Source organism: Malaclemys terrapin, chromosome 5 (assembly GCF_027887155.1).
Source record: "Malaclemys terrapin pileata isolate rMalTer1 chromosome 5, rMalTer1.hap1, whole genome shotgun sequence".
NCBI lineage: Eukaryota > Metazoa > Chordata > Testudines > Emydidae > Malaclemys > Malaclemys terrapin.
The window spans coordinates 42524991-42539110 of NC_071509.1; the positions used below are offsets into that span (position 1 = coordinate 42524991).

At 38.8% G+C, this 14120-nt stretch overlaps 1 protein-coding gene across 1 annotated transcript in view; it reads left to right on the forward strand.

The window, feature by feature from the left end:
- DTHD1 (death domain containing 1) overlaps positions 1-14120 on the forward strand; it is a 40576-nt gene that overhangs the window by 6963 nt on the left and 19493 nt on the right. The window contains exons 3-8 of the mRNA XM_054028880.1: positions 232-562; positions 1345-1524; positions 4153-4397; positions 7279-7443; positions 9834-10123; positions 11454-11698. Coding sequence (XP_053884855.1) covers positions 232-562; positions 1345-1524; positions 4153-4397; positions 7279-7443; positions 9834-10123; positions 11454-11698 — 1456 coding nt within the window. The remainder of the gene's footprint in view (positions 1-231; positions 563-1344; positions 1525-4152; positions 4398-7278; positions 7444-9833; positions 10124-11453; positions 11699-14120) is intronic.

Genomic DNA, 14120 nt, shown 5'->3' on the forward strand with positions numbered 1-14120 from the left:
ATTTTTAATCAGTCTCACTTATATTTTTCTAGGTCCTATGCACTAGTTAGTTAATGCAAGGTATTACTGATGAGTTCCTTGTGCTTTATAAAAACTGAAAAGATAGGTAGATAATTTGGATGTATTTATTATTTAAGTATATTAAATGTATACATTAATTACTTTATTTTTTACATAATATAGGACAAAAAAAGAAAATCCCAAAGAATAATACTGTGTATTTTTCTGCAGATTTCTAGCAGAAGTGAGTGGTAAGATTGAACCTGAAGTTGCCTGTTATATTACAGCACCTTCTATCACTTTAGAAAATTTAGTATGCAGGATCATCAATGACATGAGTTCCTTGGTGGTGGAAGATTCTGAGGAGCTGGTCAGCAATGTCATCAGTGTTGCATGCTTAGACCATGGAAAACTAATTCCCTTTCCTATCAACATTGCAATCCCATTCACTGCACGCTACAGAGGAAATTATCGAGATATCATGGTGAAGGTGATGGATATGAACTTTCAATCAAGTTACTTAACTCCCATTTCCTTTGATGGGTGCCAGGGAAACCAGAAGGTTGGTGAATTTGTATCTGAGAATTATGAAAGGATCTATTGTGGTTGAACAGTTAAGGTTGAGTTAAATTTTGCAATTGAAGCAGTGATTAATAAGCCATGCTTTCCATCATGAATTTCATATATTGCCAAGGTTACCTAAACACGAAGACCCACATTTTCCACTAGTTGTGGGTGCCTCAAAAGTCAGGTGCTAATTCACTCCCCCAGAACAACCCCCAATATAGGGAGGCACAAAGGTAAACCTAAAGCTGCCTATCTTCCCCTCCTCCCTCAGGTGGCTCAGAGCATAATTTGGTTCAGTGTGGATCTTTTTCTAGACTAAATTGTATTTCTCTCTCCAAGATTCCCCATGGTTGATTGGATACAAAACTCACCGATTAACATCTCTTCAGAAACATTAAATTGGAGAAGTTCTTTGCCCCAGAATAGAGATGATTCTAAAGTTTTGTTTTGTTTTAAATGTGAGCATTTGTGTGAAGTTGACAATTCTTTGGTAAATGAAACAGAGGAGAGATTATTTTGCATTTAACTTAAAGAAGAGTAACAATTATATCTTCATACACCCACCATCCCACTTACTAAACATAGGATGGCAACCTTGTTAATGACGCTGAGCCTTATTCACCACTGAAATTTACCCGAGTAACACAGTAGGGAACCAGGCTGTCAAAATGGTAATAACATTTAAGTTATTTTCATTTTGCTTCTCAGAATATAGTTAGTTCATCCATCGGAAATGATAATCTACTAACAATTGTAGCATCTTTTTCTCCCACAAAGGGGGCCTTTGCAGAGGTGAAAATTTGCCAGCTTGGTATTTTTTCTGTGGTGTCATGCTTAAAAAAAGAAACATTCACCATTCCAAAGAAAGGGCTCTCACAAAAGCTAAGCATGGATTCTAGAATCTCTTTCTACTACCCTCCAGAAACATTCAGTTCTCCAGTGACCATGCAGTTAAAGGTAAGTGTGAAATATTCATATTTTATTTCGCATCATGTCCATGTCACATGAGTAGTTCCAAAGAGAAACCCATCATAATGATGGAAGGCCTCCAAACAGTGTTATTACTGTGGTTCCACTGCATAGACAGCTGAGTGGCTATGGAGTGGACACTCAGGGGGACTCTGAAATCTTTATGCATAACAGTCCTGGGTTTCATGTCAACTCCAAACAGGCCAACTTGAAAGGAGGCTAGGGAAGTTTTGGCAGGACATCCACAACTCTATGGATCCAGTGCACAGGGGGATGTGTGGATTACAGTCCATAATCCAGCTCAGGGGCAGGGATAAGAGTCAGATAGACATGTGAGGCTTGTCTGACATCTGCCTATAAGGGAGAGATGGATTCCAATCCACTATAATTCTTGTAAACTTCCCCTGGAAAAAGCCTGCCTACTTCAGCTTTACATGTGGATGTTTCACCACTATGAACAAGGAAGTCAAAACGGTGTGAAATGGATCCTTTCATCTTAAGCATGGAGTAAGAACAGAAATACATTGATAATTTTTACTTCACATTTTGAGATGATTAAGAAGGCCACTTACAATAAATTGCTCACTTTCATGATTAGCCTTTCTACAGAGTAGAACCCTTGAGGAATAATAATAACTTCATAAGCATAAGCATGCAGATGTTCTTGCTGCTTTATATGAAAGTGTCCAATATGTATTTGAAAGAGGTCAGTCACTTCATTTTTGAGTGGTGTCAAAAACATAAATAGCATTTGTTAAAACCATTTAGTGTCATAGTAAACATATCATCTGCCGATATAAATGAAGCAGTAGCTATTTATATGCTTGCTATGTTCTGGGAAACAAGATTGTTCCAACAATAATAATAATTATTATAATTAAAAAATCTACACAGTGCATGAAGTCTTTGGGTCAGGCAGTGATGTATTTTGTAGGCAAATTTTCTCCGCTGTGATCCATTCCCTTTGAGCTAGTCTGGAAGTGAAAAAGAGGAGTCATCTCCCTATAAGTCAGTGGTCCTCAAACTGTGGGGTGTGCCCCCTTAGGGGGAATGTTTTGGGGGGGGTGTGGTAGAGCCCTGGCCAGCCCTCGGATGGCAGGTTGAAAGCCACCTAGTTCTGCTCTGCCCCCAGACCAGCTCCAACACCACCTGCAGCTCCACACTGCCACCAGTACAGCTCTGCCCCCAGACACAGCTCCACTCGGACCCTTGTTCCGACCCCAGCCCAGCTCTGATCCCAGCCGCAGTTCCACTCTGCCCTCTGCTCCACTCTCAGCCCCAGCCCCACTTCACCCCTTGCTCTCCCCCCCCCCCCGCCCAGCTCCATTCCACCCCTAGCCCAGCTCCAGGCCTGGCCACTCTGCCCCCTGCTGTGCTCTCAGCCGAAGTTCCACTCCAGATTATAACCTGCTCTGTCCCCGGCCCAGCTCTGCCCTCATTTGCTCTCTGCCCCAAAGCCAGCTCTGCCTCTAGCCTCAGCTACTCCCCCATCCCCAGTTCTGCCCCCAGCTGTGCAGTAATAGAGAGGGGTTGCAGACAGATTCCATTACTGGTAAGGGGGGGCATGACAGAAAAAGTTTGTGCACACTGCTATAAATCCTATGCTGGGAATACCTCATTGTGTGGGTGTCCCCAGCAGACATAGAGCCAAAAAAAAAACTGTTACTATTCCTTCCTCCTTGGAGTCACAAGCACAGAGGGTGTTCCTAGAGTAGGGAGGTCAGGAATGGCTGGACTATGATATGCTTCAGCTATTCCTAGATAGTGTATTGCTCCTAGGGGCTTATAACCAGCTGGTCCAAAGTTAGAGAACTGGAAGGCTAGGGACAGAGAATCTGGGAGATAAAACTGGCTACCTTATAGCTTCTCTGATCTGGTGCATCCAGAAAATCTGACCCTATGTTTGTAAATATGTGTAAATAATTACTTGTAATAATAATGATATGAATATGCTCCATCCTTTCTCAAGCAAAATTCCCAGTGTAGTCAGTGAGAGTTTAATCTAAGAACCTCAAGATTTGGCCTAGCTGTAATATGTAAATGAAAACATTAACAAGTTAAATCAGAGAAGTGGCATGACTTTAAAGTTCTTGGCAAATAAAATGTGTCTAGAAAGAATAATAAAAAATTAATATAAGAATACAGACAAAAAGGTAGTGTATAAATTCTACCTTGCATCTGAAGAAGTGGGTTTTTGTACCCATGAAAGCTTATGCCTAAATAAATCTGTTTGTCTTTAAGTTACCACTGGACTCTTTGTTGTTTTTGTGGATACAGACTAAGCCGGCTACTCCCGATACTTGATACCTTTTAAGACAATCACACACAGTAACAGGAGTCCAAATTATTTAATTAACAATGGCAGAATTTTCTGATGACACTGTTGCAAAGCACTTGGTTGTGCATTTGGTAAAATGATAGAGAAAGGAAGAACCTTAGAGCTCTTCAACAGAGTTAAAGAAAAAAAAATCTATATGGTCTCAATTAAAAAAATGTCAAGAGATTTAGTGAAATGCAACTCTCCTCCAGTTCCTGAAGTTAAACTAAAATGATTTTTTTAAAGCAATTTTGTTTAATTACTTGTAAATTAATTATTTTGTTACTTGCTATACATAGGTCCAGCCAATTGAGCCATCACTGGTTTCCATATTAAAGGCAAAATATGACATGTACCATTCAGTAGTGTCTACTAGCCCACTGGTTCATATCCAGCATCCTTCATCCCAGCCATTTAATAAGTCAGTCAGTGTTGTTCTACCCTGTCCTCCAAATCCAGAAAAAAAGAGACCAGGAGATGCAACAGAACATGCAAGAGCATCTAGTGCCACTGTAACCAGGGTTACAACTGCATATCATCTTCGGTAAGTGAGAACTTCTACCTACACATCCAGCAAGATCAAGACATCAAAGGAATTGCAAATAGTCCTGACTAAACCATTTTTATATTAAAATGGATTCTTCACCTTAAAGTGTCCTGAAGGTGTCCTCTTCAAAAATATAATGGGCTAGATTTTCAACTGATGTAAAACAGCATAGCTCCAGTTTCTTCAATGAAACCACCCCGACCTACACCAGCTGGGGATCTCACCCAGTGTTTTTAAACAGAAGATGGGGGAAAATTGAGACATTTATAGCAAAGAAGAATTTAGCTGTTTTCATTTTATTTAACACCAGATTTTGCCACCTTGACTCACATTGAGTAGTATCTTACTCCATGTGTCGTCCAGAATACAACTCAATTCGAGTGAGGGTGGCAACATTTGATTCTTAATGTGTAGCTACAGTCATGTCCAGGATTCACCCTTCATTGCTGTACACGTCTGAGTTTATTTCCTAGCAGAACAAACTAAAGAAAACCACTCACTCTAAGTCTTGTTTCCTACTCAATGCTTCTTCATGGCCATTAATGACATCAAGTAATGTGAAACTTAAATAGTCCAACGCACAAAAGAATCAATATTTCCAGCTGCTCAGGACAGCAACCTTATAATGGGCAGGTGGCCAGCCTGGTCTCCAGGCTCTACTCTAAAAGGCCAGAAGGTTATATGGGTCAAGAGTTCCAAAACCTAGTGATTATTTGTGTGCCTCAATTTCACGGTGCCCAGCACTGCTCAGCTTGATCAGAGGGTGGACACACAGCACCACATTTCTTTCTGAAAATCAGCCCCTCCCCCTTAGAAAATAGAGGCAACTATAATCACTAGTCACTTTTGGTAATCTTGGTGACAAGTCCCAATAGTAGTTCTTAACTGACAGATTAATGAAGTGCTCCTGACAATGAAACCCACTTGTCTGCTTCCCTGGGTAAAGGCCTGCATAAAACTCTGTAGTAGGAACAGCGGTAGTGGGATTTCTTTTTAGGGACCCGTTGGAGCAGGTTGCTGTCAGCCTAGAAATGTTCCTCCCCTAAACCCCAAAGAGGTGTTTAACCCATCCTACTGATCCTTTGAAAATTGTCTTTACATGATGGAATATATATTATAAATAGGCTTCTGCACAAGCAGGGGTCTAGGTGATAAAGGGAGTAAGTGTTCCTATTTTTCACTTCTGGAAACTTCCTTAGATTACTTTATTTAAAAGGATTAAGTCTCATTCTAATCCCGTGTAGACCCTCATCCTCATCATAGATCCACCCTGTGATTTGGCAAGGTTGGTCATCACTGCTTGTGGAAAGTTCCAAACTGATATCCTGAACCAGGGATGTTGGATGGTGCACAAATGCTTGCATCTCATCTGCCCACACTTAGCAATGCTATCAGCCTAGAGCTGTGTAAACTACATGACTTCAACTTCAGAAGTACTTGAATTTATGCTAGGTTCTAATTTGAAGTGTGCCTGTAACATGGATTCTGTTCTTTGAAGACCCAGGATATTTCATTACTTCACTTAGTACAAATATACCTGTAATGCAGAGCAGAAAGATTGTGCTCTGTACAAAACAGGGGTCAAACTAAAATGTCTCAAACACAATTTAATGTGGCTGAATAACTTGATTCAGTCACCTAAATAGTGAGCCACATAGTTTTAAGCTTTTCTGCTCCTATACAGTACACAGTGTTCAAAGCCTGGACTAACACAAAATAAAACAACGAACTGCAACTTATTTTCACATATTCCTTGTACTTTGAACCATTTTATATTTAATCAATCAATGTCTTAGAACTCTTTAAAGCATAAGCTTATACCACACACATAATGTAGAGCAGAAACAGACTCAGGGTCTATACGAAACAGGGTTCAAACTAAACTAAAACACCTGAGGGACACAGGTGTGTGTGTGGGGGGGGAGAGCAGTTTGTCCAAAAAGCTCAGCCGCTGAACTTATGTGTCCATGAAACACTGTGCAGCATCTATATAATCTTGATTCAAACTCTTTTGCTTTCTTTGGACATCTGCAAAATTTCTCAGGCCATTTTTTAGAGTGTATTTAGGCTTTTTTCAGAACACCTGATTTCCCACCGCTCTAGCTGAAGTCCATAGGAAGTGAAGGAGCTCAGCTTTTTTGAAAATTGAGCCCTTAAAGGTCAAGCTTTGTTCATAGGGATAGGCTGGGTGGAGGAAGTCACATTGTGTTTTTTTTGTGACCCTGATTGAGTCTGTCCCATGTCAGATTGTTCACTCCAGTTCAGCAGAAACTATTTTAATTTTGTTCTTCCTTGATAAGTGGCTTTTCTGCTGAGATCTCTGATCTAGCTGAAGAAGTCAGAAATAAACCATATCTCCTAGCTGCTGTGTTTCTCTGGCTCCGATAGACAGCATCTTAGTGTGCTATTGTATGTAATTTCCCCAGTTGTTGTTAACTGTCTTATTATGAGTTTATATTTTGGTTCACATAACAACTATAACTAGTTTCGGAAGGCTAGTTTATTTTCCCCAAGATCAGACTTTTGATTTTGCACAGGGCTAAAGCGTACTTCCACTTCTGCTGAATCGGTGCAAATCAGATGACCCTGTCAAAAGCAAACCTTGATATAAGTTTTGCTCAATATTCGACTATAGGTTAACTACATTCATTTGGACATGAACCTTTCCAAATTACAGAGCCTGAGTATACCTGGAAACTAGTCCATACATGCCATTTTCTAGATGCAGTTTTTCAGTAAGAGACAAACCATACCAGATGGTCTGCAGTTAGGCAGGTTAAAGAGAAGGGGAAAGATACTGCTACAACACAAGTGTTTAATATCCACAGAGCTTTATTTTAACCTTTGTAATGATATCTCATGTCTTGTGGTTTTCCAGGGCAATGAGTGCCTCGGTGAGAAAACATGGAGAGAATTTCGGTGAATCCTTGAAAGTATTGGGTTACAGAAGCAAAGAAGAGGAGTGGGTTGTGCTTGATGATGTTATTGTGCGGAATGCACGGAACGGACTTGTATCTTTTGAAGTAGATGAGTATTTAGAAAGGTAACACATAAATAATTGAAAGAAATTATTTAGGTAAAATATTCACATCCGAACAAATTGATGAATGGGAACTTACTAGAGCTGAGAAATCATTCACTAAGAATTATTTTGCTTGCCAAAGTTTGGCTTTTTCAGTCTGTAAATGTTTCATGATATACTGATGACTTTCTTAGATTTGTATGTTATGAATAATTATGCCAAAATTTTTATTTTGGTAAATAATTCTTCATCTGCATATTGTGCACAAACTTAACATAGAATGCACTTGACATTTGAAATATGAGTTATAGTAATTAATTTTGATTGGACAGTGTGTTTCTGCTCCCTGATTGGATGAGCATAACTCTCAGTTTTAAGATTTGATGTTGACATATATTCTCTAGTATTCACTTAAAATTCTCTGTTTATGTAAAGATTCTGCCAACAAACTTTGTATGATGGATGATGCCTGGCAACCAAAACAACATAGGTCTAACCACACTTGACACAAATGCATTTAAACCTTACAAAAATCAATTTGTGATTTGTTTTCCCCAGAATTTATGCACATGACTTCATACATATTGGGCTTAGTGCTGCAATCTTTATGCAGGATAAATCCCTATTGGAGTTCTGGAAAAATAAGGTCTCTGTGCTCAAAACCTTGAATGTTAGAATAAAGACCTTATTGTGTCGAACTGCGAAGTATTTGGGAGTATACTGAAAGTGCAGATTACTATGTACATGTGCAGCAATTACCTCTGTAGTTTCAGAGTAACAGCCGTGTTAGTCTGTATCCGCAAAAAGAAGAACAGGAGTACTTGTGGCACCTTAGAGACTGCCTCTCAGAGTTGGTAAGACAACTCCCACCTGTTTATGCTCTCTGTATGTGTGTATATATATCTCCTCATTATATGTTCCATTCTATATGCATCCGAAGAAGTGGGCTGTAGTCCACGAAAGCTTATGCTCTAATAAATTTGTTAGTCTCTAAGGTGCTACAAGTACTCCTGTTCTTCTTTTCACTGTAGTTTATTACTGTATGATTTTGAAAGCAAAATAGAGAATTTTGTGATATGCCCTAACACTGAACACCTAACACTTAAGTTTCTTACAAGTAGCAGCAAGTTGTGTATCTTATTCATGTCAAATATCCAGATTTACATCTGAAAATGTTGTTAGAGAGGCTCATTGTATCTTGCATTATTGTTCCATCCAGTTAAATAATCTAAATGGCTCTAGAAGTTAAAAGATCTGTCAGGAAGAAACATGGGGGAGGGGGCGGGGAGAGAAAATCAGTTCTCTACATACTGAATGATAAATATATTGCTATTAAAATATGTAACAAAATTGCCTCAGTTTCATCATATCTTAAAAATATAAAATGAAACTAATATATAAATTCACATAGTTTTAAATACTTATTTAAAATCTTTCATTTAGTATGGTATAAAGGTCTAAAATGAGACTGCTTTTGTATTTATCCTCTAATGTACATACTACATTTGTAATTACAATATAGTTGATCAAATATGAGTAAATGTATTTCAGCTGAAGATCCTACAGACTATACGTTAGTCATCATTTCTATAAAATTTTTGATGCACATTAATTCTACTTCCCTCAAAACCACTTACACTCTTATTCAAATTAAAATATTTTGATTCATTGGCTGGTTTTTGAGTCTTTATGAGAACTGAAATAACATAGGGATTAACATACCTGAACTGACCACTGAGAATTTATTCTAATATTCTGTGTAACAGTAGTCAATGCCACTGGTGGATGTTTCAGATGGAAGTATAACCTTCCCATTACAACCAAGACCATTTAATTATTCAATACTGTATTGTAAGACAGCAAGAAAAAATTTCCTGCCCCCAGCTTGTGGTTATTTTATGCCCTGAAGCATGAGTTATTCATATACATATCTAGCCTTTCATATTTTGTTTTAAGTCAATAATATCCTCTGGCAACAAGGTCCAAAAGGTACACAGCACAGAAGACATTTCATTTCCCTTTCAAATGTACTATTAAAACGCCCAGTTGGAATCAATGGGATTTTTGTTGAAAGTCAATAAGACTTAGGATAAGTGCCAAACTCACAATTGAAAATTTTACCTATTGCCTTTAATGGGAGAAAAATTATGTACAACAGAGGAATGTTTCAATAAAGCTTTCAGCCCTGAACAGCTTGACTTTTGGCCTTATGTCATACCCCAGGAAACTAATCTGAGCATTTTTTTCCTACCTTGAGGAGGAAAAATGTGATAGAATGGTCATCAATTATCTGAACCACTGTATTATCTTGCTTGATAAGTTGCAAAAGGTAAATAAAACTATTTATCATTCAATAAAGAATTAAGCGTCACCTCGGGGACTACTTATTTTCTTCTCTCTTCTTAATGCAGCTTTATTGTCATTCGCCTCTCATTTGCCATGGACAATACACATCTAGTTCTGTTTATTCAGGCTCTGAAGGAAGCCATTCGCAGCACCATGGCTAATGTCGTACTATATCGGAAAAAAGAAAACCCTCATAAAATAGTTGTTTTACTGGTTCTGTCGAAAGAACTGAACTGGGAGCTGCAAAGCCTCCATGAGGAGGGATACTTTGGTCCTCCAGAACCAACGCAACAGTTTCAACTAAGAGAAGGAGAGCAGATTCATTTTAGATTTAGTGGCAACATATTTGCCTCAGGTAAACTGGCTGTTTCTTGTACATAAATACAATCAAGTGAACAAATCTGATATAATATAGACCTTTGTCTTGCTTCCACTTGTTGCAAATAGCGAGCTTGCATTTAGTTAATTATTTGAAATGGCACAATTCGGTGTTCTCATTCAATCCTTATTTTTTGTAAACTTGTAATTCAATAGGCAACCACTCCACTATGATTACATGAAAAGAAGTTCATATGGTGAAATCCTGGCCCACTTGACAATTGGTATTTTGTCAATTTCTTCAATAGGGCCAATATTTTACCCATAGCCCTCCCTTTTCTACTAATCTCCTTTTATGGTTGTTTTAAGAACATCTCATTTGGGTTAAATGGATTTTAAATCAAAAAGGACAGATTCTGCTCATTTACCTCAGTGTAAATCTGGAGTAACTCAATTGACTTTAATGGATAGTGGCATCTAGGGCATATTAATGTTGTTGTTGGTGGCCCTCTGACTTAATTAATGTGATGATGGCCTATTGTTTAGAAATTGCGTAAGTGCTCACAGTTGGTCTAACTCCTGTCATTCACTATTGCAATGGTAAGAACTATTCACTGCAGCGGGAGTAGAGGTAGCTCAACACTAAGCACTTTTGAAAATCCCACCCAAAATATTTATGCTCTTCTTTGCCAGGTTTTAAAATGAATTATGAGTGTGTAGTTTACCACCTTCAGAGGTCACATTGTAAGACAACCCTGGAAAAAGCATACTGAGAAAACTTTTTTTGGGGGGGGAAGGGAAGAGGGGATAGAGGGAGTGCAGGCTGAAGGAGTTTGCACCAGTGGTGCAAGAAAACTGTCTCCTGGTTTTTGGTTCCTCCTGGTTCCATCAATTTTCCCTCCCAACTGGAACATCCTGAAAGGCCCTGAACTTTGACCAGCTGCTCACCTCAAAAAGTGTAACATTTAACAAAATAGCACACATTGTTTTCTAGAGCCTTAGGTACAATATTATCTTCTGCTTGTACTAAATTCATTGTCAACATGGACTTTCATTTCTTGTCTCTCCATGGTTTGTATTTCATTAATTTTATCATGCCATGTGCATTGCTTTTCAATCAGCAGCACCTCTCTCCTTAGAGGCACTTTGAGGCAGTTAACTGCAAAGATAATGTAACTGTTAATGTAAGTGGCCAGGAAAGATTAGCTGTTGCTCTTTGTTTCATGCTTAGGTCCCAATCCTGAAAACAATTTTATTTGTATAAGTCCTATTGACTTATCTTGCTCCCCAAAAGACTGTGTTTATATGTCATAGAATCAGACATTAAAACTCAGTATAAGAAATACATCTTTTTATACTGAATACAGATGATGGGAAGGATTTTGGAAAAGTCTACAGGCTTATTTTTCATTCACAAAGAAAGCCCAGACTGGAGCTCCAACTCAAAGAAGTGGATGAATTCGGTAACTACAGCTCACCTCATTACAAGGGAACTGCAGTATTTTACAAAATAACCAGAGAAACAATAGCCAAGAACTGGGATCAACCCCTTCTGCCTGCTGACTATCAGGACCAGTCACCTTTATACAAGTTAGCACTAACCTTACCAAAGGTAAGTTCCACAACTCCTTACTATTTGAAGTCTCTCTGTTCCAGACATTTTTATGAGATTAATATATCCTTTATCCGTAAGGATCCTAATTTGTTTTACAAACTACAGTCAGACAAAGGAATAACCCACCTATAAAATGTCGCTGCTGAGGGCAGGGTTGAAACACAGTAGCTTTTTCACCTTGCATAGCACCACCAGATATTAATTTAGGACTGGAAATAAAGAATCTCATCCAACTGAAATTGTGGGGGGAATGTAATTGCCCAGTTGAAGTTTATCCAGGATACTGCAATTCACCCCCTGCCTCCCGCTCTCCAAAACATACCATGGAATGGCTACAAGTGGTCAGTATTGGAAGTTACTATTAAATAGATAGAGGCTAGATCATGCCTTTAAGGCAGAGCCCAGTGTTTGGGAAGGTGCAGAGCCACAATTTCAGGGGGAGCTCAGGGAAGAATTTAGACTACCCATTTTTCTTAAGTATCCATAGATATACTGTCATCTTTGAACCTGAATACTTCATCCCCTTGCATGCCTGGTAAGTCTCTATAAATTTGTCATGTGTGTTATTGGCTTGTCTCCATCTCTAAGACATGCATACAATTTTCAACAATCTTCTCTCTCTTGAAATGTCACTCTATTGCCTCCTCAAGACCCAGATCTCCAGACTCTAAGGTACAGAGAAATGCCAATTGACCTCCAATACCAATATTGTATCACCTTCAGCCTGAAACATCTTTACTCCATCTCCCAATTTATTACAGAACTCTGTTTTTAAAATCCTCCCCAGATTTGCTGCAAGACCTTGTGAACCATGTTGTAAACTGCCATAGCTCCATCGAAGTCAAGGCCAATTTACATCAACTGTCAATGTCTCCATTTCTCATTCTATTCCTCCCACTTTTATAGCACTAGTCTCCCGCCATTGTCCCTTTTCTGCAGATCTGAAACAGCCTTCTTTGCTGTTGTTTCCCCATTACCATACTCTATTTTTCTCTCCCTCTGCTATTTTTTGCTATCTAAAAGGTTGAAACTGAATGATTAAGTTGTATACATTTTTGCACCAGGATAGGTTTTATTTAAGTGAAATATAGTACAAAATTCTGTTATAAGACAATATACTCCTTTGCCTTTACAAACAAAAACTTTTCAGCAAAGTTAGCCTCCCTTGAGAGCTATCTACAACAGTTATAGGTGGCACTTCCCTGGAGAATTAAAGGGGATTCTTAAAGAAAATCTATTTCTTTGGACCCAGGCTTCACTTTGTTTCCTTTCCTTCCTCCCCTAATTCTGTTGTTTATTTCATCTTCTTTCGTTTTGGTGCATAATAAGAATCATATTATGTATGGCATGGGATGGTACTTGCAATAACCTGCATTTGCACCCATCAAGTGCCTCAGCTTTGCTTTGGCACTTAATCACCTGCCAAGGCCTTTTATTGCTTTCTGTATTCTATTGCAAAGACCATTAGCCCTTAAATGTCCTGGTGGGACTTTCTATCGATTTGCATTAATTACATGTGATACACACACACACCCATTTAAATTTACGGTCATCTTTGCTATCAATAAAACCTTCTATTCCCAGTGTGGAAAGGAAGTTAAGGCTGAATGGATACCAATGGTTATGAAACAAGCAAGCACAAGAACATTGGTAATTTGGTAGTTGCTATGTAGTGACTGGAAAACGATGTGCTATTATTGGAGACACCCCCAAACCCAGCCCCTGGAAGTAAATTTGGGGAATTCAAAATCTAGATCCAGATGTTTAAAAATAAGCTCTTTCTGAATAATTTCAATTGAGGGGCCTAAATTGAGGTATAGAAAAACAGTCTGCTTAGGAATGGTTTCCTTAAGTAGAAGCCATCATGGGGAATTCTGGCTGAAGCAGCAAACAATTTCTCCTGGAGTTCCCAGATAAACACATGCAGTAGCAGAACATCTGCCATCCTCAGAAAAGGTGCAGCATGCTTTCCCCCTTCCTACTTGGCCAGCAGAGCTGGCTTGCGTGGGGAGTGGAGCCATGTCCCTTTTAGAATTCTAGCAGCACAAGTCATTTAACAGGTGCTGTATTCACTAGCCTCACGGTGGCTTGCCTTTTGCAAATGGGCACAAATGATGGGAAAGTCTGTACAGGGCCAACCACCACATGGCTCAAAGTGTCCTAATACTATACCTGCCTCTTGCGAATTCCAAGAGTGTAATCAGGCTGCTTTAAATAACTCTGAAATTGCAGTGTGTGCATTTTTCTACAGATTAGAATGCAATAAACCAGGAATAAGTCTGGTCCTTCCTTGCTCATTTGTAAGGATGTTATTTGATGAAATGTCAGAGCTGTAGTTCTTCTGTGGATCTAGAATAAGTTAACTTTTTTTCTACTGTGCAGTTGCTATATTGAATATAGCAATTTCAAAATTCCCTTG